At 42.9% G+C, this 27,352-nt stretch overlaps 1 protein-coding gene across 1 annotated transcript in view; it reads left to right on the top strand.

Annotated features, from left to right (window-relative positions):
- LOC311040071 (E3 ubiquitin-protein ligase TRIM35-like) overlaps positions 1 to 19,082 on the top strand; it is a gene marked incomplete at both ends in the record, with an annotated part of 59,942 nt that extends 40,860 nt beyond the window's left edge. Inside the window, 4 exons of the mRNA XM_084050143.1 lie at positions 3,170 to 3,220; positions 5,202 to 5,295; positions 6,375 to 6,671; positions 18,907 to 19,082. Coding sequence (XP_083906269.1) covers positions 3,170 to 3,220; positions 5,202 to 5,295; positions 6,375 to 6,671; positions 18,907 to 19,082 — 618 coding nt within the window. The remainder of the gene's footprint in view (positions 1 to 3,169; positions 3,221 to 5,201; positions 5,296 to 6,374; positions 6,672 to 18,906) is intronic.
- Positions 19,083 to 27,352: the final 8,270 nt, after the last annotated feature.

Here is a 27,352-nt window from a genome sequence, read left to right on the forward strand (position 1 = left end):
ACACCTGGGCTAAATTATTGCTTGAACTGGATCCTTCCATTTCATTTCAGGAGGTTGACTGACCTTGTCTGGAACGTTGTTATTAACACACACAAAAAAAGGAAACGAAATTGAATATGGGGAACCTTAGGAGAGGTTATACATTTGGCTGCCTTCCTCTTTTACACATGAGATTCTGTGTGGGAGGATGGTTATCAGAGCCAAGCAAAATCATCCATTAATAATACTTTTCGTATTAAAATAAGAACAAAGAACGGTGTGTTCTGTAATGAAGCCAAATAATTAATTTATTTCTATAGAGCCTTGGATTTTGGCATTTTAATATTGCATATCCATGGGCGTATTGCCTACTACAAGCTAAACTTTATTCTAACCTAAATTGGGTCTCGGTATAAAACTCTGCCAGGCATCATCTCTCAGTGAACAACTTGCCCTCAAAAGCTGGTGGCTTTGCAACAGAGCAGAAGTGATTAGAACTATGTTTCTGCATGTAAGGAACAATGCAGGTCTATGACAGAAAGCAGTGCATAAAATGTCAAGAGGGGAACACGTTTTTTTAGCCCTGTTAGCTACGGGGCACTGAGGATGTCGGCACTGTGTCAAGTAAATACTCAAATATTCGGAACTACAAATTACGTAGTCATTTTCTTTATCATATCCATGCATTGCTGTATTAAAATGTCTACCATGCGGCCGAAAATCTAGTCCTAGATTGCGCTGATCAAAGTAGTTGTCACCGAATTGTGGCCCTTTGAATTACTCACTCAAGTAATACTGATGTAACGTATGTATGTACCCCATATGTGTGCAATTTAGTTTTTTTGAGAACCACTAAGGATGACATTGTCAGTCGGTTCAAACCACTCTGGTCCAGTTTGGTGTAAGGAGCCGTCTTAGACTTAGTCTTAAGTTTTGCATTATGATCTATAATAATGACCTATAATGATATAGATTAATTCCCAAACAGCAGAAAGATGGTGTCTTGTCCTCAGTCAATGTCAGTCCTTCCATCACGGCAGGGAGGCCACAGCAAAACCTTGACGCCGTTCGCACAGGCCTATAAATCAGTGGTTCTTAAACCTTCTCATATCAAGGACCCCCAAATGTATTTGGCTGCACACCCCCATATAAGACCCCCATATAAGATTTGTGTTGTTAAAATATTTCAAAAATATGTGTAGCATATTTAAGATTTTTTGAAAAAAGCATATCTACAAGCTCTTACAATAGCTGATATATATATATAGAGAGAGAGAGAGGTAAAGTGATTTTGATGCTATAACAAAAAAAATGGCAACCCCCCTGGGGGGTCCCCGGACCCCACTTTGAGAACCTAACTGCTATAAATAACAACTGACACTTGTCTGTCTGCCATCAGGCCTGAATGCTTCACACAGTCAAGTGGTCTAGACAGGAGAACCAAGTAGCCAGCAGAGGAGTCTTTCCAGATGCCTCGTGTTCAGTGACTCTGTCGTGGCATTGAACTTAAACCGCACTGCTGACCCCCCCGAGCTATTATTAGACCACAGCTTCCCAGAGGGACGGGGGGAGACATGGACGGAGAGAGGGAGAGGGAGAGAGTATCATCTACATCTCTGTCCTCCACGTTAACCTTATACCTGACTTTTCCTCTGCTGATTGTACATGCCATCTCTGTCAGTTCTGCTTATGGCAAACACACGCGCGCACACGCAGCGATCGATAAAAACAAACTTGGTATTTAACATCATTGGCATTCTCCTTACAGGTCTCCCCACCCCCCCCCGACGTGGCCCCCATCACTGTTCTGTTTGCCCTGCCTGCCTCTCTCTTTCGTCCCTTGCCGTTGCCATCAAATGTCACTGCAGATGTACCTGGATCACATACACACGCACGCGCGCGCACACACACACACACACACACACACACACACACACACACACACACACACACACACACACACCGCACTGATCGCTCCTGCGGCTCAGGGGGGAAAAAGGGTATAATGCCTTTGTTTGCTACGTTTGTTCGATATAGGAAGTTGTCGCTGACGCTGACCTGCCATGCGTTTTTTATGCCTCCAGGGCAAAGTGACGTAAATGTATTGTCTTATTATATTATTGTATATAACATTATTATATCATGGTGGCATTAAATCATGGTGATTGGTCATTGGCCCTGAGGTTGCAGCATTAACTCCGTGAAGGGCAGTACAGGGTGTCCTCTTGGAGACAGGAAGTATGGACACCAGACAGGTCTGGGCACCTCAATGTGGAATTGGCTATTATTGTTCTCCAAAATGTGAAAAGGTAAAGAATAAAAGTATGCTTTGGGAAAAGGTCTGAATTAAAGTGTGCAAGGTTTGAAGATGCACAATTATCAGACCTAAATCTACCCTTCCATTTTGACATTTTTGTAGCAATTTGTAGCAATTTCTGAAATATGAGGCCTTAAATGTCAAATGTTCAAGCATGTTCAATTCATATATCTTATGTCAGGAAATTTAGGAAATAACAGCCCATTTAATATTGATGTGCCCACTCTTCCGGTTACTGTCCTCTTTCACGTGTACTTTATTTTTTATTAAAATTTTGGCTGGACTGCAACAGTGTAGGGCCAGCCATACATTTTATTCCTGACTGAATGAAAGACAGAGCGAAGATAGGCTACACACCATTGGTGAAAACAATGAGCTAAATCGCAGAGCAACTGTCCCTCCAGGCGAAAACTGAGCTTTTCTTATCATTTGACGCCGGGGCTGGTACTACTTGCCATGGTCGAGTACTGCCCATTAGGCCGACGTTCCAATAGTCCGACAAATGTTAAATTAGTGTGAGGTTAGTGTTTAAGCATAGTCTTGTGCTGTTAAGGTTCGGGTTAAGGTTAAGGTTAGGCTTAGTTTTTTTGTGAGGTTGCATGATCCAGCCATACCGTATATATTTGACCTATTCTTGTTTATTTCTTTTGGGGGGAATGACATTGTCCAAATGGTGGAGATGGCTAAGATAAGAGTACAAAGTGAAATACCTCAGAGTATAAAAAATATACCCGTAGGTCTGAGAGTTAAATTAACACTTTTGAGTTTACTCTGTATGCCGATCAATGCCAGTGTAGCTATGGATACAACCATGCACATGTCTGTTATTGTTTCTGACCATTTCCCTTCATCTGTGATGTGTTGCCTGTGGAGATGGGGAACGACGTGACAATGCCGGTGGGAAGACTGCAGGAGGAGTGTGGGGTAATTTGTTATTTGGAACCGACACCCCATTCGTAACATAAAACTTGTCTGTACTGTATATAGTAAAGGTCTAGAGTCTAGACAGACATTCCACGGATCCACAACAATTAGTTTCTGACTCACTGCCAAAGTGCCTGCTTTATAGGTTTCACCGAGGAAATGACATCATGGATAAGAGTTTTGATTCCCAGGTTGCTAGCTTGTGTGACTGAGTTGTGTTATATTGACACATGCTGATCTGACTGCATGAGAACAATAACATCTACAGTACTGTGTTGATTGCAGATGTCATGGGTTGATTTACATTACAAAACGCCCTGGGACTATTGTGTTGGACTTCTACCAAAAATGAAATAAGACCTCTCTCACAGAATTCAATCTAAACGAGCTCTGAAGGTTGTATCTACACACACAAAAAAATTGGTGCTTCAGCGGTTCTTTGAGATTCTTGTGCTGCTATCTAGCACCACAGTGGTTCTTAAGTGGTTCTTTGGGAGGTTGTGGTGCTATATAGCACCTCAGGGTTCTTCTGTGGTTCTTTGGGATTGTTGTGGTGCTATATAGCACCTCAGCACAATTACTGAAGTGCTATATGTGAGATACATGATTATATTAGGAATTGAGATGCATGATTATATTATTTACTACTAAAAACAGGCATACCCCTATATATTATCTATTATGCCATTTGATACATTATTGTATTTCATTTCATTTATGTTGTTTACATGTGAGAAATTATGAGATAAAGTGTATAAAAGTGATAGGGAACATGTTAAATGAAGGTATAAACAGAGAAGAGTATCTGTGAAGCAAATGTGTGTGTGGAATGCACATTAGATGTCATTAGAAATGCTTACCTGTTATGATACCTACTGTGACCTGTAGTTGGGCTAAGAAGCTCATCTGTGGCCTGGAATGAATGAGATGTGAATGGTGTATTGTGTAAAACGTTTTCATTATGGTTCTAGCAACCAGAGTAATGTAATGCAGCTGATATGTTTCGTTTTGACGAACACAAGTATTATTTTTGTAATGTGAGCTTTGATGCATTTACTAGATGTGATTATTTTGATACAAGAGAGGGATTTCTATATACTGTTTACCAGTAAGAGTGAGAGTATTGACTGTTGTAGTGTCAGATGCAAATAAGAAGATGCACCTTATTGATATTATTGATATTGTGATATGATGCTGTGTTGAGATTAGGACCAGAGTTTGCAACGAGTGGAAGTGTTGCTCTAATGTGCCTTTTGTCTGTATGTTTACAGAGAGAAATAAATCACCTTTAAATCCCTGCACACTGGAAAATGATTATTCCTATCCAAGTGTGTAACATATACAGCACCTCAGGGTTCTTCAGTGTTTCTTTGGCATAGTTGTGGCGCTATATAGCACCTCAATATATAGCACAATTACTGAAGTCCTATAGAACAGTGTGGTTCTCAATCCTTGCATGCCCCTACACGTCAATATGTGTATATATATATATATATATATATATATATATATATATATATATATATATATATATATATATATATATATATATATAGGGGCCTGCCCAAATGTCTAATTCAAACAAAACGGGCATGCACACATGTGAGTCAAATACATGAGCCATTTTAGTTCATCATCAATAAGTAGCTTATTAACAGCCTACAGGCTACAGCCCGAGAGTTCTTATATGACGTGACCTAAGATTCCCAAATGGGGGATTTCAACACAAAAAAAAAAGCCACGAACCCGCGAAACAGCGCCCTCTAGTGGCAGTGACGTCAGACTTCGGCGCTCTAGACACTTGTATTGCAATACCGGTATTTTTATCAGTCGATTTGAGTATGCAGTTGATCGTTAATCAGATATCAGCCAAAATGTTAATATTGTGCATCACGAATTTGAGTAGTAGTGTGAAAGTAGTTGAAGTTGGCTTTCAAATAAATGTGAGACAAGATGGTTAATGCTATTCCCTCTTCCCCAGGGCCAAGCTCAGACCAGCACTTCTGGCATGTCAACAGCAATGCAGTATGACCACACCGTGCTCACAATGGATGGCCAGGTGATCACAGATGAGAGTGAGTACATCTCCATGGCTCTAGGACTCCTATTGTGTGTATATTTTGTGTTCAGAATCCAGTACCCAAGACACTGACCTTTTTGGAGTTGTGTTGTTCTGAAATTAACTACTACTACTACTACCTAACTGCTCCCGATGATCAGGTTGGTGGTTCCTTGCATGGTGTCCTCCACCATCGGTGTGTGAATGGGTGAATGTGAAATACATTGTAAAGCGCTTTGGAAAAAGTGCGATATAAATGCTGTCCATTTACCATTTACCCATTCAGCTATGGCTGCCTCTAAAGTGCTTTGTCCACCAAAGATTAAATAAGAGCTCTCTCTCTCACAGATGTAAATCTTACTAGCTCTGACGGCTGTATCTAGTACCGGGTGTTTGCACTTCGCCTTTCAAGCGAGTCCTATTTGATTTTGGAGTGAAGCTAAGACATCCCCTTTGTTTACAGCGTATAGGCAAGTTGTCTAGCAGCAAAGGGGGGTGGGGGGGTGGGGGGGGGGGGGGGGGGAACTGCAGGTTTTTCTGAGAAAGAGATTGAACTTTGTACAAATCAAGTTTGCCAGTCATCTGATAGCGAGATGAAAGTTTGAGGACAGAGGAGGGCTGCTGAGGGATTTAATTAAAGATCTGGAGCTGAGAAGTTTCACTGCATGAGTCATACAGTACAGTGGAACAGCAGCACGCTCTCGAGGGCCAGGAAACTGTCTATTTACCAAATTCTACTATACTTGTGGGGACATTTGGACCTCGCAAGTATAGTAATACAAGCACACACACACACACACACACACACACACACACACACACACACACACACACACACGTGCGCGCGCGCGCGCATTAACAACAACAAAAGTCACATATCATTGCGGTCGCCGGTCGGGCAGAAAGCTCGTATCTCCAACACAAACTGTTTGTGTTTTTTTTCGTCTATTAATTCCCTGCGTCGTCCCAGAGGCGTGCGGATAGGTGGTGGTGCTGGTCTGCTAATTTCCAGAAAATGGAAATACTCTCCTGTCTCACTGTCACAATTCTCTCCTAACTCTTTTGAATATCACATGGTCACGGTTTCTCATCCAGTCAAGCTCACCATTGCAGTTGTTTATCGCCCACCGGGCTCTGCTGGTGGCTTCCTGGAGGAACTCGACCATCTAGTCTCTCACTTCCCGGTCGACGGCTCTGGAATCATCCTTCTGGGTGACTTCAACCTCCCGACCGAGAAGCAGCTAGACCCACTACTGTCGTTTCTCGCCGCCTTCGACCTAGTCCTTTCCCCATCTCCCCCTACCCACGAGAAGGGCAACCAACTGGACCTGATCTTCACCAGAGGCTGCTCTACTGCTAACCTGTCCGTCACTCCTCCTCCCAGTGAAAAGGGTAAGAAACTCTCTGATCACTACCTCATGTCTTACTCTCTCTCTCTCTCCTCCCCCCCCCCACAGCCCCTCCCTACCCACATGATTTCCTCACGTCGCAACCTTCGCTCACTATCCTCCTCTGATCTTTCCTCCTCTGTCCTCTCTGCTCTCCCTGCCCCCGAATCCTTTGCTCTACTATCCCCCGATACTGCCACTGATCTTCTTTTCTCTACTCTATCCTCTTCCCTGGACCATCTCTGTCCCCTCACCACCAGGCCTGCACGCCAAACTCCACCTGCACCCTGGTTGTCGGACTCAGTGCGTACTGAGAGACGGAGCCTAAGAGCAGCTGAGCGTAAATGGAGAAATGGCAACCTCCCGGAGGACCTTCTTACCTTCCAATCTCTCCTTTCTACCTTTTCCTCCTCTCTATCAGCTGCTAAAGCTGCTTTCTTCTGCACTAAAATTCAGGCTTCTGCTTCTAACCCTAAAAAACTCTTTGAAACTTTCTCCTCTCTCCTGCAACCACCTCCCCCTCCTCCCTCCTCGTCCCTCGTCCCTGACGATTTCGCCAACTTCTTTGACAAGAAGGTGAACGATATCCGATCCTCATTCCCTCCTCCCCCGGCTGGTGCCCTGCGCACTACCCACACCCGTCCCTCTTCCACCCTCCCCTCTCTAGCTTCATCTACTCCTCTCTCCCCCCCCTCCACCTCTCTATCCCACTTTTCTCCCCTTTCTCCTAACGAGGTCCTTCTCCTTGTTACCTCTAGCCGCCCCACCTCATGCTCTCTGGACCCTGTCCCATCCCCTCTGCTGCAGTCCACTGCACCTGAACTTCTTCCCTTCTTAACCCACCTTATTAACACCTCTCTGACATCTGGTTACTTTCCCTCTACTTTCAAGACAGCCAGAGTCACCCCCCTCCTCAAGAAACCGACACTTGACCCCTCTGAAGTCAAGAACTACAGGCCGGTTTCCCTTCTATCCTTCCTATCTAAAACTCTCGAACGTGCTGTGTTCAAACAACTGTCCTCGTATCTCCACCAGAACAACCTCCTGGACTCCAACCAGTCTGGGTTCAAAGTGGGTCACTCGACAGAGACTGCCCTCCTGGCAGTGGCGGAGTCACTCCATGCCGCTAGAGCGAACTCTCTCTCCTCTGTCCTGATACTCCTGGACCTGTCTGCAGCGTTCGACACAGTGAACCATCAGATCCTCCTCTCCACCCTCGAGGGGATGGGTGTCTCAGGCTCTGCACTCTCCCTGTTTGCATCCTACCTGACGGGTCGCTCCTACCAGGTGAAGCTGGGAGGGTCTGTGTCAGAACCACACAGGCTCACTACTGGGGTTCCCCAAGGCTCGGTTCTGGGTCCTCTTCTCTTCTCTCTCTACACTACATCTCTTGGTGCTGTCATCCGCTCCCATGGCTTTTCCTACCACTGCTATGCCGATGACACCCAGCTGATCCTCTCATTCCCCCCCTCTGACACACACGTGGAGGCACGCATTGCTGCTTGTCTGGCTGACATCTCGGAGTGGATGTCGACGAACCACCTGAAGCTCAACCTGGACAAGACCGAGCTGATGTTCATCCCGGGGAAGGGCTGTCCTCACCGAGACATGGCCATCACCATTGAGAACGCTGTGGTGACGTCAACTCGGACTGCGAAGAATCTGGGTGTGACCCTGGACGATCAACTGTCGTTCTCGGCTAACATCGCATCAGTGACACGGTCCTGCAGATTCCTCCTCTACAACATCAGGAGAATTCGGCCCTTCCTCACGGAGAAGGCAGCCCAGGTGCTCATCCAGGCTCTTGTCATCTCCCGCCTGGACTACTGCAACTCCCTCCTGGCTGGCGCTCCGGCATCTGCCATCAGACCCCTGGAGCTTGTTCAGAAAGCTGCGGCTCGTCTGGTGTTCAACCGCCCCAAGTTCTCTCACACAACTATCCTTCTCCGTTCCCTGCACTGGCTCCCCGTAGCGGCTCGCATTCAGTTTAAAACCCTGGTGCTAGCCTATAGGGCAGCGAAAGGAACAGCTCCCTCTTACCTCCGGGTATTGGTCAATGCCCACAACCCTTCCCGACCACTCCGGTCGGCCACCAAGGGGCGACTGACTCCCCCGCCACTCAACGGTCCTTCTGGTCGATCGACACGGTCACGACTTTTTTCTGTTCTGGCCCCACAGTGGTGGAATGAACTTCCCACTGATGTCAGGACAGCAGAGTCACTGCCCATCTTTCGCCGCAGGCTGAAAACCCACCTCTTCAGGAAACACTACCCTTCCTCTTTGCCTGGCCTACTTGTTGTTAACTAGTTGTACGAATGCTTGTTTTATTGTTGAATTGTTTATTGGATCTTGTTTAGTCAATACAATTATTTGTTTTTAGCTCCTGCTCATTTGACTTAGCTATTTTGTCTCATCTGTTTAAGGAAATAGGTAGCTGATATATTGCACTTTTACCTTAGCGCTAGGTATGCTCTTGGTTGCTTGTTATTGCAGAAAATGCACTTATAACCTCTGGTGATTAGTAGCTTTCGTTCCCTACCTTTGTTGATTGCACTTATTGTAAGTCGCTTTGGATAAAAGCGTCTGCTAAATGACTGTAATGTAATGTAATGTAATACTACAGTGTCACACAAAAGTAGCAGCAATAGCAGATCTACAAGGTCACAACGCGTCAAGATGCGACACGTTGTGAGCGTGTAGATCGGCTATTTCTGCTATAGGCCTATTGGAAAAGCTGTGAAAGTGAAAGTAGTTAAGTGTGTCTGTGGGTTTTATAAATGTTGAACTCATGAAAAGTATTAAGAGCTTCTGACTAAATAATATCAACATTGGATGTCATTGGAACACAGGTTCTTTTTTTTTCCATTTCCTGGCAACATTTTGGAGATACAAGGTTTCTGCCCGACAGTGACGATATATACAAACAGAAAAGCAGGGACGCATGTCCCAGGGATGCTGTACACATGTGCACGCCACACACACACACACACACACACACACACACACACACACACACACACACACACACACACACACACACACACTCATGCAGGCTAAACCATAAACAGACTACTAGAGTCTCAGGGCTAGCAGCTGGCTGCAGTTATCTCTCCACTCCACAGACTTGCAGGGCTTGCAGTGTTAATCACACATATGGATCTCTCTCTCGCACTCACACACACACACACACACACACACACACACTCACTCACTCACTCATTCGCACACGCACACACACACACACACACACACACACACACACACACACACACACACACACACACACACACACACACACACACACACACACACAAAACAGTTACCAAACGACCCCGATTGCCCCCACATCAAGAGGCATGTCTAAGCCATGCAAAAGACATCAAACAGTGGGCCACACAATTACGTCATTATGGGTTGACTAAGTAGTCTGTTTTCAGTGATGGGCAAAAAGACAGACAGACAGACAGACATACAGACAGACAGACAGACAGACAGACAGACAGACAGACAGACAGACACATACATACTACACAACAGAAGTACAGTCACAGTCACACTGCAGGATTGTTGATCCCCTGCTGGGTATAGGAGCTGGTGAGCTCAACCGTGTGTGTGTGTGTGTGTGTGTGTGTGTGTGTGTGTGTGTGTGTGTGTGTGTGTGTGTGTGTGTGTGTGTGTGTGTGTGTGTGTGTGTGTGTGTGTGTGTGTGTGTGTGTGTGTGTGTGTGTGTGTGTGTGTGTGTGGATGCAATACATTGCAACCTGCTACTGGCTTTTCTCCACCTTCTGGTTGACCTTGTGGTCTCAGCTTTCAGAGTTTAAGAATATTATGTGAAGATCATAAAAATACAATTCATTGCTTTCAGGCAGAAACCTTGTATGTCCATATTTCAGGCTTTTTATGGTTTGGGTTTTTTTTCCTTCGTAAATGAATGCCCTACTACTTTGTCATACTACTCTATGTCACACAAAAGTTGCAAAAATAGCCGATATACAAGCTCACAACGTTGTGAGCTTGCAGATCGTCTATTTTCAAATATCTTAGTACTTTTACTTTTGGTACTTTAAGTAGATTTTGATGCCAATACTTTTGCACTTTTACTCAAGTAAATTTGGAATTCCGCACTTTTACTAACGGAGTACTTCTGCATTGCAGTATTGATACATTTACTTAAGTAAAACATTTGAGTACTTTTTCCACCACTGCTTGTGACTAAATAACTACACTGACCCATTGGAACACAGGTTTTTTTTTGTTGCCATTTTCTGAAAAGTAATGCTTTTGGACATACAAGGTTTCCACCCCGACGTCGACAAATTGTAAAAGTTTTCCTTTTCCGTTGAGTCATTTTGCCTGCTTTGAGTTGAGCAAGTGCCATGCCCTTGGGCTCAGAGAGACCCATTGTGCACAGCTGCACTAGTAGCAGTAAAATTGCAAAATGCATTGGTTGTCAGTCAGAGAACGAGTGAGATTCATGAAAAAGGTTCCTTTTTGGAGATGCAACATTCTTTTATTTGACAGCAGCTATATGATTCTGATGGTTGGCGCGCCTGGCTGCAAAGAAAACAGATTCTAAATTACTTTGTAAATAGAAAGGGGCGCTCAGCGGAGCGGAACACTCCGCCAAGAGGCATGCTCTTCCATTCTTCATTCGTCTGTCTGCAGTGGCGTGCACAGACATTTTAAGGGGCAGGTGCTCAAGTGAATTATAGGTTTTTTTGTTTACTTGGTCTGCTCTTTTTTCCCTCTACACTTATACCTCTTTGCCAAAAATAGCCGATCTACAAGCCCACAACGCCTCGTGGGCTTGTAGATCTGCTATTTTTGGCTAAAGTTCTCCTCAGAAAAGGGATGCTAGGTTTCGAGTGGTTATTGTAAAAAGAAAAATCATATCACATAAAGATTTGGCGGACCCCCTGTAGTAACTCTGAGGACCCCCTAGGGGTCCCGGACCCCCTGTTGAAGACCCCTGCTGTGCCCTTTTTTTCTAGCACCACCTAGAGTCTATCTGTGCACGTCCCTGTCTGTCTGTGTGATGATCTCGCGGGACAGTCCTGAAAATGGAACATTTGTCCCGTGTCCGGCATGAACATAACAATGTCCCGCAAGTCAATGATAATGAAGAAAAAAATATTTTAATTCCCATCTAACCCATTAAGACCCAAGGGCGATTCCACAAATGCCTTCTAAATCAGTAGTTCTCACACTTTCAAGATTTTCAAAAATGTAAAAAAAATATTCACTATATATATATGTCTCTGCTGTCCGGCAGAAACCAGCTAACTCCAAAATGTTTTCAGGAAATGAAAAAAAGTTGAGTTAGGAGGTTTTGTTCATCATTGATAAGAACAGCTGAATGGACCTCCAAACTCACAATGAGGTTGGAGGTCAAAAGGGGTGGAGCCTGGAGTCAGCAAAACCAGCTAACTCCGGTGGAGTCTCCTCTCCTCCCCGCCCCTCCCCTCCCCTATCCTTTCCTTTGGGGGGGGGGGGGGGGGGGGCGGAGCAGAGGCGATGATTGACAGGCAAAATCCCTCAACAGTGACACCCGCAGGCAAAGATTTATTTTTTCATTGCAGTTGAAAAGGCTTTAGAAATCAGAGAGAAAAAAAACTGCCATGGATCACTGGAGTGGATTTTTCAGTTTAAACATTTTAATACACGTTTGAAGGACCATGATAAAGACTTTTAATGTGTTGTAAAACTGAATGTCATGAAACCTTTGAAGTACTAAAAGTAGAAAGTACTCATTATGCAGAATGTCCCATTTCAAGTTTTCAAATGTATAAAATGTATAAAAACTGTTTGAAAATAGCAGATGCGATACATTGTGAGCTTGTAGATCGGCTATTTTCAAAAGTTCGAAATGTACACAGGGCTGAAGTAGTTAATGCATGTTATGTAATAATAATCAAAACCTATACATAATTGTAGTGTAGTAAAAGTATAATATTTGCCTCTGAGATGTAGTGGAGTAGAAGTAAAAGAACAGAAATGTGTAAATACTCCGGTAAAGTAAAAATACCTTTACTTTACAGTTACTTTACACCACTGCTGTATACGGTCCTTGTGCTCACCACATTCATTCTGAAGAGCACGAGGTGGGCTGGTCGTAAAGAGAAAGGTCAGAGTCATGGACGAGGGGGAAGGAAGGAGTGTGGCCGTTTGGGAAGGCAATGGAGACAGAGAGAGTGAGAAGGAAAGAAAGAGTGACAGGAGGGGCATATTGTGGGTTGCCAAGTCTCCCCTGAAATAAGGAATCGTATCTTATTTGGTAACTGAAAGACGTGTCCCTTATTGAGCTGATAAGCTCAATAAGGGACATAAGTACTCAAATGTTTTACTTAAGTAAAAGTATCAACACTGCAATGTAGAAGTACTCTGTTACAAGTAAAAGCACGGAATTCTGAATTTACTTGAGTAAAAGTACAAAAGTATTGGTATCAAAATGTACTTAAAGTCCCAAAAGTGAAAGTACTAAAATGTTTGAAAATAGCCTAGGTATAAAATACGGCTAAAGTGGTTAATGTATGTTTCATAATATAATAATTGATATCTGAAAAGTAAATAGTAACTAAAGTTTTCAAATAATTGCAGTGGGGTAAAAAAAAAGGTACTTAGACCGCTTTCTTCTGTCTACGCCAAATCTCTACAAGCTCACGTGTGACGTGTCGCACTGTGACGTGTTGTGAACTTGTATATTGGCTATTTTTGGCTAATGTTCCCCCCAGAATATGGATGCTGGGGTTCAAATGGTTAATACATAATTATACTGTGAGATTTGATCTTTTTCTGGGCGTCCCTTATTTTTCTTGGAAATCAGGGACGCCGGCCGTGTGTCCCTTATTTGAATTTCTGATACAGTAGTTGTCAACCCTAATACTAATATCATGTCTGTCAATCTCTGGTCAGAAGGGAGAAAAGCAGCAGACATTACAAGGGGAACAGTAGGAAGAGATGGAGAGATGATGAGAGAGACATGAGCAAGTGATAGAAATAGATAACTGACGTTGGTGCATGAATGATGTTCAAACACGTCATCTTGTACCGGCTGGTGTGAACTATATGCATGGAAATCAAAGAAAACGTTTTTTTGTGATGTTGAGTTAAAGGTAGGGTAAGCGATATGTTTTGGTTAAAACAAAAAGTATTTTGTTAAAAGGTTAAAATACTATATTCTGATAGTAATCATTGCTATAGAGTGTTTGTTCAGTAACAGATGTCTCCCTGTCTCTCCAGCTCTTTAATAAACAGAAAATACATTTTTCGGTAGGTGTCAAAAGCTCAGCCAATCAGGAGAAAGTACCCATTTTTAAGCTTAATTTGTATAGTGTTCCAATTCCAATTTTGTCTGCTCATTTCTTAGTGTCATCACTTCCATTTTCACTTGTTTAATCTGTATCCTGATTGAGTTCTCTGTCCTGGTTGGATAAAATTGGAAATGAAACTGAAACTGAAACAAAAATGCATTTTCTGTTTAATAAAGAGGTGGAGAGACAAGGAGACTCCTAATACTGAACAAACACTCTATAGCAATGAGTACTATCAGAATATAGAGCTATTTAACACTTATTTCAACCAAAGCAAATCACTTACCCTACCTTTAATGCTTTTTAAAAAAAATATATAGACCAAAGAATAGTCACAGAAATAAGTATTGGCAGGCGAGAGAAACGCATGAAAACTTGGGACTTTTTGATGCCATCACAAGAGCCGGCTATAATCACTCACACATAAACAGGAAGTAAATTATCTTTGAAGAGGGGCTCGCTGCATGGCTGCACTGTAATCTGATGATATCAGAGAGTTGTTGCACTCCAAAAGCCGAGTGAGAGAGGAGTGGATGGGCTGCAGCCTTCTTAATAATCATTAAGCGTCCCACTCCGTACTTTTGATGAGCGAGAGAGAGAGAGAGAGAGAGGGAGAGAGAGAGATAGGGGGGGTGCAGTGGGGGCAGGCCCCTGGGCTGTCACAGAGCTTGATGGAAACCTTGGATCCAGGATTGGACTGGGCCAAGGGGAGAGGGCTGAACTCTGTTCAAAGACAGAGTCAGCCACAGACTTCTAGAGTCCCTGACTTGTGGGACTTACCTTCTGTCCCACAAGCACATCACAGAAAGACCATCAGGCGAGAAATCAAGTTCACAAGGAAGGTTCAATCCAGGATCAGACGTGTCACGTACGGGAAAGTTCGGGAATCGGTTGGTCATTTCTGGAAGGCCTGATTTAGGGCAGTGGTTCTCAAACCTTTTTTTTCTCAATGACCTCTAAATTGATATGTATTTGGCCGTGGACCCTGTCTGAAAAGATTTTGTGCCAGGGACCCTCATGAGGGAGATTTGGGTTAATTGATAACATTTTTCAAATAAAAATGTGTTTGAAAATAGCAGAACTGCAATAGTTGTGATAGTGCAGTTGTGTGTGTGTGTGTGTGTGTGTGTGTGTGTGTGTGTGTGTGTGTGTGTGTGTGTGTGTGTGTGTGTGTGTGTGTGTGTGCGTGTGCGTGCTCTGCTGCCTCCAAGTATTCATTCTATATATGAATGTGCATACTCATGCTTCTGTGTCAGTGCCTACTGTATGTATGTACAGTATGCACACATGCATGGATCATGTGTATATATAGTTCGCTAGCAGTGTATTTGCGTATGCTGTACATATTGTATTTGTGTGTTTGCGTTGGTTAAGTTCAGTTCGTGGCCCTGCAGAGGTAGTCTACAATACAGTAGCCTACTAACCTCTGACCATGACCAGAGGCAGTGCATATTGAGGTTGTTAAAGAGGTGGTGCCATGGTTTTGCACTTTTTATCTGTTTTTCATGTGTCTCTGAGGTTGATAGAACTTCATTAAGCCCCCTGGGGGTGTTTTTATGGTGTTTTATGTCTTCTCTGACTATTTTGAGTTTCTACCTGGAGGCTGAAACCTTGAGGGTCAAACGTGCCAATAGATAACACTAGATAACACAACAGGTGTGGGCATGAGGAGGAGGAGGAGGGACTAGGACAGGTGGGTGGTGCTAGGGTGGTGGAGGAGGTGCTAAGGTGAGAACCAGGTATACTTAATGAACTGGAGGCGTGTCCACAGAAAAACATAATTTTAACACTTTCTGTACACTTTTTTGAAAAAAAATCTTCCTCCTACTATAACCATAATACCTGATGATTATGTTTTGGGGGGGGGGGGGGGGGCGGGGAATCTCTGAAAATCTCGGCACCCCGTCTTTAAATCCCATATGGTTGACCGGAGTCCCACAGGGCTCTATACCAGTGTATTTTCCGTTTTCTGTTATTGTGGCGAAAGCTTTCGCTGAAAATAGCCGGTCGACAAGCTCACAGCGCGACGCGTTGTGAGCTTGTCGATCAGCTATTTTCTGCCGAAAGTCTTCCCCACAATAAGGATAATGGGGTTGAAGTGGTTAAGTCGAATACCTTGCTGGCGGTTGGTTTACACAGACTTTCACTCTAATGTCGGCATCAGATTCAGATTCACAGGTTTAACTGGGGTAAATCAGCGGAGGAAATTTGTTTTCGTGCAAGCTCCCTCATTTCGTTGTTTTCCAGGAAAGAAATAAAACAAACGTGTGTGTGTGTGTGTGTGTGTGTGTGTGTTGGGAGGGTTGGGGCATAGACAGATAGAGCAAGGAGAAAATATATCTACACATGTACATAATAAGGGTATGTATAATAGGGTATGTACGTATGGTTAGACGCCACGGATCTTACGATGTGACGCTTTGTGAGCTTGTAAGAGCTGCTACTTTTTACTATTTTCTAAAAATGTTGATGGTGAAAGAGAAAATTAAGTTGTCTGTGGGTTTTGTATATATCTTTTCATGATTTTTGACCTGAAATGAAGTATGACCTGGTTCTATCCTGTGTGTGTGCGTGTGTGCGTGTGTGTGTGTGTGTGTGTGTGTGTGTGTGTGTGTGTCCGCGTGTCCGCCCCTTCTCTCCTGTTCTTACTCTTTTATCCTCTCTCTTCCGACGAAAACTGCAACTGATGGATGGAGTGCACACGAAAGAATGTTAAAAAAAAAGAGTTTCACCCGGCCCACTTCTTTATCGGTAAACTGTAACAGTAATGTGACAATAAAGCTGTTTTACTGTTGGCTCGGATGGAGAATGTGCAGAAACAGGCACAGACACTGATTGGTAAATATATGAACGGCATATTTATATGGGAAGTGTTATTGGAAAAAAAATATCTTCACCATTTGAAAAAAATAAGAAAAAACTAACTGGCTTAGACAGAATGACTGCTGGCAGGAAAGTGCCATGAAACCCCACTACTGAATGTGATTGAATTTATATGCTAACTTCAGCCCTTAATTGAACCATTAATATTTTAAAGGACACAACTCATCTGTGATTTTCAAATGGTGCATATCATGGCATATCGTTGCTGTCGGGCAGAAACCTCTTATCTCCATATCCTAACTTTTTGTGTTTTTCATAAATTAATGTCCTACTCAGTGGTGGAAAAAGTACTCAAATTATTTACTTAAGTAAAAGTACCAATACTGCAATATAAAAATACTCTGTTACAATTAAAAGTCCAGAATTAAAAATGTACTTGAGTAAAAGTACAAAAGTATTGGCATCAAAAAGTACCAAAAGTAAAAGTACTAAATATTTGAAAATAGCCTAGGTATAAAATAGGGCTGAAGTGGTTAATGTATGTTTCATTATATCATAATTTATATCTGAAAAGTAACTAGTAACTAAAGTTTTCAAATAAATGTAGTGGAGTAAAAGTACAATATTTGCCTCTGAGATGTAGTGGAGTAGAAGTAAAAGTATTGGAAATTGGAAATACTCAAGTAAAGTACAAATACCTCAAAATTGTACTTAAGTACAGTACTTAAGTAAATGTACTTAGTTACTTTCCACCACTGGTCCTACTTGATCATATACAGCTGAGCGTGACACAAAAGCATCAGAAGTAGCAGATTGACAAGCTCGAAACGCGGCGCGACGCGACAGGCTGTAGTTGTAGATCTGCTCATTTTGCTATTTTTTTATTTGAATCCTGAAAGCTTTTGTCTCTGGGTTTCCACCCAGAGACAATATCTTCACGCATGCGGTTACCCTCCGCCAGACAAACAGTATTTACGCTAGCACAGCGGTTCCCAACCTTTCCTGGATCAGGGAACCCCTTGCAAATCTCGAAAGCGTTTGCGGTCCACCCACCTGACCTCTTAACACGGCAGACATTCGACTGCCAGGCCACGTGCATCTTCAAAGCATTTGTTTTTTTAATGATAGATGACGATCGGTTGTGTTCCGGCTTGTATCATTGGAACCAACATGGTATACTTTAAGTAAGGTTTGAACTAATTTTTCATAAAAAAAAATAAGTTTATATATTAATGTTTATCAATAAACCTTAGTGTGTTGCCAATTATTTTGGAAGTCACATTTACAATTCCAATGATGTTTGACGGAAACCAGTGCAACATCAGAAAGTATTTCATCCAGCTGGCTTTGGAAATAGTAAGCAGTCAGGGAGAATGCTGCTCCTTTGACAAGAAACACCCTGAGACAGGGGAGTACAGTACATTGAGATAAGGATGGGATAGAGACAAGGGAATATAGGGGGAGACGGGTAGAGTAGCCAAAACCTGTACTAAGTAAAAGTATTGTTACTTTAAAATGATAATGACTCAAGTAGAAGAAAAATAAGATAAGAAAACTAGAAAGATTTGCTCCTCAGAGCACAGGTCTCCGCCAGGGCAGGTAGCTTTATAGACCATACCATTTGAATAAAGCAATATACAATAATGAATTTAATCTTTACAGAGTGGCAAAGAAGGCAGAATATAACGCAGTTATTGTTTAATCTGTCCCTTCATGTGTTTAACCTTCATGTGTTTAACCTCACATCACTGTGCTGTGAGTGACTGGCTACGTTGTTGGCTACAAGTGTTAGAGCCAATGCAAAATACCATTCAGCCTCTTTGGCTGAAGTATCTCTGAGAGAACAAAACAAATAACGGTGTGCATTTACTTAAAAACATGGGAGTGTAACAAGCGGAATTTAGCCAAATAAATAGAACATTTTTACCTCATTACATTTGGCCTAAGTGTTAAGGTATCATGTTGTCTTCACAAATATAATTGAGGAAAAGTGAAAGGTATGTTACATTGAAACCACTCTCCTTAAAGTAAAAGTAATTCAAAACGTTACTTGATAAATGTAAGGGAGTAAATGTAACTCGTTACCCACCTCTGGCATGAGTAAAGATAAAGTCAGGGCAAAGGAGGACAAGGAGCGGAAGGGAGGGATGAAGGAGGAGGATGGAATGAAGATGAGGAAAGAGGAAAAAGAGGGAGATGCAAAAGGGGGGATTGGAAAAGGAGGAGATGAGGGAGGGGGCAGCATGGGCTTCCAGCTGCACCACACTATCTGTGGAATGTAAATGCACGGCGATGGACCCAAATGAACTCTTATAGGACTGTTTGGGTCTGACTGTTGTGGCATGAAGAATCAATTTCCTGTGGGTGTTATCACAGTTATTGATGTGCGTTTTAGTGTCCTGAAATGCTTTAACCCATTAAAACCGGGAACGCATCTGTGTAATGAACCATATTGTTTTTGCCCAAATTTGCTTTTTTTTTTTTTTAAACGTGAACATTTGTGCAAATCTTTGAATATATATATATTTTTAAAGGAAATATTTTTTACTCAAATCTTTGCTTCTTGGGGGCCAACATATTTTGAGATGGGGGTCCGCGGCCAAATACATTTTGGGGGTCAGCATAATTTTTTTCAAAGGACATTCGTAGAATCTCCAGAAGAAAGGATTTGAGTTACAAATGTTTGCTTTAAAAAATATATATTCAAAGAATTGCACAATTTTTCAGGATTTTTCAAAAAATAGCAGATCTACAAGATCTACGAGCTTGTATATCTGAGTAGCCAAAGATATCTTAAAATGACAATGATGCCGGATGACACAGATTCCCGGATTGAGAGGGTTAAGCTGTCCAGTCTAGGGACTACGGCTATGAATTAGCATTCTTGTTAAACTCGGGCATGTTTCCATCTGATATTATGTAGATGCTCATTATCGTGCTCTGTTCCCATCAAATACAACTAAAATTGGGGAGAAAAGGGGGTAAAAAGCAACAAAAAAAAAACTATCTATCAGTTGTGTTCCGGCTTGGATCAATATGGAACTAACCTATAGGCCTACTTTAAGTTCCTATCGATCGGTATCACAATGAAAACTCATTTTTCAAGGTTTTAAAGAAGAAATACCATGACAATATTTTTACATAATTTTGTTATATTAACGTTACAGTATATTATCATCAAAATCGTGTATGTTTTGCCAATTATTTGGGGGGCCCATTTACAATACCCTTGCGGCCCACCAGTGGGCCCCGGCCCTCAGGGACGTGCACAGATAGACTCTAGGTGGTGCTACAGCACCTGCCGTTTGCCCTCTTGACAAGAAGTGCCCTTTTGAAAAAAGGGCACAGCAGGGGTCTTCAACAGGGGGTCCGGGACCCCTAGGGGGTCCTCAGAGTTACTAAAGGGGGTCCGCCAAATCTTTATGTGATATGATTTTTCCTTTTACCATAGCCACTCGAAACCTAGCATCCCTTTTCTGAGGAGAACTTTAGCCAAAAATAGCAGATCTACAAGCCCACAACGCCTCGCGCTGCGAGGCGTTGTGGGCTTGTAGATCGGCTATTTTTGGCAAAGAGGTATAGGTGTAGAGGGAAACAAGAGCAGACTAAGTAAACAAAAAAAAGTATAATTTACTTGAGCACCTGCCCCTCAAAATGTCTGTGCACGCCACTGCCGGCCCTCTCTTTCCACAGGCTGGAAACGGCTACATTACTTACAAGCTAATGACATTTGTTCCTGCTTGACCCCGTAGCCCAGCCGAGGGTCCGGCGCCACGCCGCTGTTGATTGACATGCCGTAATCGGCTAAAGACCCAGACTCTGACAAGAGGGGCTTAGTAATTAGATGGATTTATGTCTGGCTGCTTAGGGTACACACTTATGCGCGCATGCACACGCACGCGCAGACACGTGCGTGCTTGTGTGTTGCTGTGCTCTTACAGATTGTGCATTGGCCAACTGTTATCTTTCTGCAGTCCACTCCTTTTTGATTTGTGATGCTGTCTAATGGGCAATTTAAAGGAGTATGTAGCTGCCATCATGATTAAAGTTCATTTTATTATAAATAAGTGAATAAGTTAAGAATTCATAATGTTTGTTTTTGGTCAATTCATGTTTGGATTGTTCTCTTTGCCTTTGCTGTGTATTTGAGTTGCTCTGATGTCTAGGGTCACAGTGACCTGGCAGCTGAATTAGATCAGTCAATCAAGCAATCAGCAAGGGTGGTTTAGATTTCAGAGTCAGTCATTCTGCTCTGAGCACTAGAGCTGGCAACATGCAACAAACAGAGGATGTCGAGTGTGATGCTGTTTAAAGAGATGTTTAAAGAGAGAAAAGAGAGTATAAGTTAAAGAGTTTAAAGAAGACATTTATGTTAAAGAAGAGCTGTTTAAGTTAAGATAAAAGAAGACCTCAAGATTGTTTCCCCCATATAATTTGATGCGGCCAATGAGGTAATCATTGTTGCCAGAGTATTTGTTTGTATGATTTTGTATGTTTTGTTGTGTTTGAGAAAATGTGATACCGAATTAATGTCTGTTGTATTTTTATGCTTATATATTCAGTTCTCACAGCGTTTAATAAATGTCTGTAAAAGAAAAGAAACCTTGTGATCGTATCTGTCAACTGGAGGGAAGCTACAGAGTAGTTCACCCAAACAATTACATATTTCCTATCAATTAGACACCCCATGGAGCCTTGAATTCATGGAGATTTTTTAGTTTTTGTTGCATTCCTAAGCCAATAATTTGATGACCAGTGGATGAGTCTCCTGCTGAGTCTGCTACTGACCGATGACCCGGTCATCAAATTATTGCCTCAGGAATGCGACAAAAACTTGGCGCAGCAACACAAGTTAAATAAATGCACTATAAAACTCTGCAAGATGCTAAATCTGAATTCAGGAATATGAGAGTTATTTTCATGTAATATACCCATGGCGTGACACATCTCCCAGTATCTGTACATAATCTTATAACAACTGTACTTAATATGTATATGCATCCGTTGTGGAAGAAGTATTCAGAATGTTACTTTACAAGTAGCATAAGTACAACTGTGATCTGCTTGTTGGAGCATCATGGTATCTGTTTATTGGTATCTGTCTATTCCTATCGTATCTTACCTATTTCTGTATTAGTTATGCCTCACATGAGTAACGATGTGACGCATTGTGATCTTGTAGATTGGCAAATTTCGCTATTGTAAAGATTTAGAAAAATTAGATTTTCTTTTTAATGTTAATTGTGTTTATTCATTCTTTGCCATTTTGGGGACATTTGTGAAAATGTTTTGCCTATAATGACGTGCCCAAAATCAGGACCCTTACGGTTAACCTCTTAAAACCTATTTTTTGGGGGGTAAAACGTACCAGAGTTGGCTCTCTGTATAATAATTTTTCCCCTCTAGCTGATGCTTTGGGAGCTTGTCTAGAGCTATTGTCGGTGAACGTTCCCCTCAGAAGAGGGATGCTGGGGTTCAAGTGGTTAGTGTTTTTTGTTCAACCTCAGAACATATCGTACTGACTCTACCTTGGCGTCACCTTGTCCTCTGAGCTGCTCGCTTGATTGCCTTTGATAGAGGTGAGCGGTGTGTTCTTTTTGATTGAGTGCACTTATATATCGTTTTCCATCTCATTCTTTAACCGACTGATTTTTACTAGTTAAATGAATAAACCGGGTGTAAGGCTCTGAAAACGTGTGCGTGGGGAGGGGGGTATGGGTCAAGGTCATGGGCAAGGGGGGTGGACAGACAGAATCATACAATAGTTAAGTACTAATTAGGATTTTGGGGTGGATGGTTGGGTTCGCGCGCGCGCGTGTGTGTGTGTGTGTGTGTGCGCGTGCACGTGCGTGCGTGCATGAATGTGGAGTGTGTCTGACCTTGTGGCTTAGTGCTTTTGTTTGGGTGTCAGGAGGATTTCTATCCGGCTGTGAGACGTCAGTGTTGTGTGCTGCTGTGAGACTTGTTGATAGCGTGCTATGAGGAGGAGGACCACAACAACAAGACGTCAGAAACAACCCCAAGGAGGAACAGAACAGGCTGTTCTCTGTTTCGTCAAATCATCCTGACTTTACGTTTTCACTTCCAACACATTTAAGGAGTAGTTCACCCAAAATACATCTTTTTTTCTGTCAATTGCACACCCATGAAGCCTTGAATTCATGGAGATTTTTTTGTTTTTGTCACATTCCTGAGCCAATAATTTGATGACTTTGAGTCTCCGTTACAACTGACCAGCCACCCCGTCATTGAATTAACCACCCCTGTAGTCTTAGAGCAGGGGTCTTCAACGTTTTCAGGCCAAGGACCCCCTAGCTGAGAAAGAAATGAAGCAGGGACCCCCTACTCTACAGTATAAAATTGTGTTTCAGATTAAAGTTTTTTTTTTACTTAGTCTGCTCTTTTTTCCCTCTACACCTATAGCCTCTTTGCCAAAAATAGCCGATCTCCAAGCTCTCAACGCCTCGCGTTGAAGTTCTCCTCAGAAAAGGGTGCTAAGGTTCAAGTGGTTAAGGTAAAAAAAAAATCATCTCACACAAAGATTTGGCAATAATAGCCAGTTTACAGGCTGCTGAATCTGCTATGTTTTGGTTAATGTTTTACCCCAGGCAGAGGTGTTGTGGGAGATTTTGGCACCTACAGGTGTTTTGGTCGCTACACGGGATACCACGGCGTTGCACTGGTAAAATGTCACCCCATAGATTCACGAGCCAAGAAAGAACCCAAATGGTTACTTTGCATAACAGGTTTACCGGTAGTGGTGAGCGTACGCTTAAAGCACCGTTCCCCTGGAATAGAAATCACCATTACACCACTGCCCCCAGGACATGGACGCTGGCATTCAACTGGTTAAGCTCTCCCAAAGAAGCCACACCTTGACCTTCTCTGTTGGCATGGTTGAGGGTTGGACAGAATATATCACTGCGTGGATATGAGTCTGGTGCTTCTATGAGGACATTTTTTTTCGAAGGGGCGGGATCAAAAGAATGGCTGTGGATTGCAATTGGCTAGACCTACAACCAACTACCAATTAGGCCTACAGTCTCCCAAATTTGAATGCTCGGCCCTGATTGGTCACCCCAGACAGGACCCCAGACCCCAGACAGGAAATGAATTCACAACAGAGCGGTGCCAAACCCAAATCGCAGAGGCCAATTTATTGTTTTTTTTTCTAAACTAAGTGTACTGTAGTTGCTTATTTGGGCTTGTTTCCTAATGTCGTTTCAATCAGAGTTTCTCTAACATTTTCACATCAAGGACCCCCAAATTAATATGTATTTGTCTGCAGACCCCCATTGGAAAATATTTTTGCCAGGGAACCCCTTACAAGATTTGTGTTGTTAAAATGTTTCAAAGATATTTCACATATTTCACATTTCTTTCAAGATTTTGGGTGAAAATAGCAGATCTATAAGCTAATTGATGCTAATCAACTTATTTTGCCGGTCGCATCTTTTGGGCTTGTTGCCGTAGACCTGTCCGCTTGTTTCTTTGGCAAAATCTGACAATGCTGATGAGCAATAGCTGAATGGGTGCGTGCTGTACTAATAGCATTCACTACCCCGGTTATAGGATGGGTAAATGCAGTGGTGGCTTAACCAACCCTTGGGGGGGCACCAAATGGCGTAAACATTTTTTTTTTTAAATCCACGCAGCAGGGGCAAAGTAGGCGAAATACTGACCTACCCACGATTTATCATTCATTGGGTGTTATCAGGACATACTGACCTACCGACAGAGATAACTTATATAATGTTAAGTTTCGGTTTCGGACCATGACGGAGGCACGCAGTCTGAAGCCACTGGAGCCACGTGAGGGACCACCGAGCGTGCTAAAGCGAGCGAGTTGCCGTGCCAAACGTTGCGACGTTCGCTTGAGCCTTCTCAGCGCCGTCCGAGTTATGTACCGATAGGCACAGAATGGTAAATCATGTTGTGGGGACTGCTCTGCCTCCGAGTAGGTCAGTATCTCCTGATTACGCCCAATGAATGGTCTGATAAATTGCGGGAAGGTCAGTATGTCGCCTACTTCGCCCATTCAATGGTTTGATAAAACGTGATAATGTCCCATTCAGTGCATTGATAGCATTCGAAGCCGGTCCCACCACCTGTAAGGCACTCCACAACCTTGCTCCCCCTCTCTGACCTCCTCGAGCCACATCTGCCGTGCCGTCCCGTTCCCTCAGGTCCAGTGACGCCGGCCTCCTCGAGGTCCCCAAGACCAAGCGCCGAACCTGGGGCGACAGGGCTGTCCCCTCCCTCTGGAATGCACTTCCCAAACACATCAGACACGCCCCCTCCCTCCCTGAATTCAAAACCGCCCTGAAAACCCACCTGTTCACAATTGCATTTCCCAGTTGACTTTGTATCAACTCTTGTTTTTAGCGTTTTATTGCTTTTACTTCGTACTTGCTTATCTTAGTTTTTTTTCCCCTAGTTGTTGTTACTTACCTTTTTACCCCGGCCCCCCCACACACGTAAAGGGACTTTGGGTACTAAGAAAAGCACTATAGAAATTCCAGGTATTATTATTATTAATACTAAATTACTATTATTTTAGTAAGGGGTCGTTGGGGGGGTTCCAGGGGGTCCCCAGCGAAATGGGTTAAATGACTACGGCCAAATACATATCAATGTGGGAGGTCCTCAACATGAAACTGTTTGAGAACTACTGGCATAAACTATATGGTGCATTGCATTCAGCTCAGTTGTCCCGTAATTCTTATAGGTTTACAATGTAGTGAAACTATAATATGGCTCCACATCTTCACGAAACAGAACGATCCCCTCCCTCAACTTGTCAGAAAACAGGATTATGGCTCTATCTTCCAAAGCACGCTCCCGTTCCCCAGAGGTTCCCTCGACTGCGTGTGTGTGAGAGAGAGAGTGCCAGTGTTGCCAGGTTTTGCGAGAGAAACAAGCAACCAGGTCTATGAAAATAAGCCCAAAAGAAGCGAGCCCTTTGCCATTTAAACACATACATTAGCTATTTGAAAATAGGCAATCTACAAGATCTGCTATTTTCAAAAAGAATCTTGAATACAATTTGAAAAAATATGGAATATATTTTGTAACATTCTACATCCCTGCCATAAAATATTTTCAGATGGGGGTCCTCATGTAACATTTGATCTGCGTTGTGTTGTGGCTAAATGAAGTTCCAGACCACTTCTCTTTGTTGACAGTTTATTCTGGTAAGAATACACACAAATCTCTGGTCAGTCACTTCTTTTGGTGTAACATACCCAAGCCTCAGCACAAACAGAATTAGCAGCAGTTTGTTGTAAACAATATACCGTTTGGTATGTCAAAATGACAGATTGAAAACATCACTACTTCATGTAGGAACATTTAGTATGTTTAGAACAACCAGTATTCATCATCACAGTATAGTAAACACACAGACTCTTGTTGAAAATGTTGTGTGGTGACTGCTGAGGAACACATCTTACCTTGGGCAAATCTTATTTCGACTGACACGCTAACATGGACACCTGTGTTAATGAGTGTGGTGCCGCCTACTATCCAATAAGAAATGCCCTTACTTAAAGGGATAGTTCACCCCCAAAATGACTTTTTTCCTATCGATTACTCACCCCATGGAGACTTGAATTCATGGATATTTTTTTGTTTTCGTAGTAGTCCTATTAAGCCAATAATTTGCTGACCGGGAGCGGTTCCATATGGAGACACTAAGAGTCTCCTTTGTGTCTCCATACGAAAACGCTGCGGTCATCAAATTATTGGCTCAGGAATGCGACGAAACATATTCATGCTTTCAAGTCTCCATGGGGTGCATAATCGATAGGAAAAAAGTCATTTTGGGGGTGAACTATGAACTATCCCTTTAAGGAGCAAGTGGAACCCACTTAACTCTGTTACACTCAGACAAATACATATTAATTTTGGGGTTCTTGACATGAAAATGTCTGAGAAACACTGGTTTTAAACGACACTAAACAAGCCAAACGCAACCAGCAAGCAACTACCAACATTTACAAGCAACTTAACAGAAGAGAAACAAGCACAAAGTCGCTTATAACAGGGGTCTTCAACAGGGGGTCCGGGACCCCTAGGGGGTCCTTAGAGTTACTACAGGGGGTCCGCCAAATCTTTGTGTCATATGATTTTTTTTTTTACCTTAACCACTTGAACCCTAGCATCCCTTTTCTGAGGAGAACGTTAGCCAAAAATAGCAGATCTACAAGCTGCGAGGCGTTGTGAGCTTGTAGATCGGCTATTTTTGGCAAAGAGGTTTAGGTGTAGAGGGAAAAATAACAGTAAATGTAAACAAAAAAAAATTGAATCTAAAACACAATTTTATACAATAGAGGGGGTCCCTGCTTCATCTCTCTCCCAGCTAGGGGGTCCTTCCTTGTGTTTAAAACGTTGAAGACCCCTGGCTGGCTTATAATAATATGCGGACATGGCAACGCCGGTTGAGTGCGCGTGGCCGCCCGTCCACCAGTCGCCAGGGTTTTCCTCGTGAGCGCGCTGTGAGGCGCGGGGCCGCGCCATCCAGTGGCTGTGTGTGTGTGTGTGTGTAGTAAAG

Source organism: Gymnoscopelus microlampas (genome assembly GCF_963454915.1).
Source record: "Gymnoscopelus microlampas genome assembly, chromosome: 23".
NCBI classification, from domain to species: Eukaryota; Metazoa; Chordata; class Actinopteri; order Myctophiformes; family Myctophidae; genus Gymnoscopelus; species Gymnoscopelus microlampas.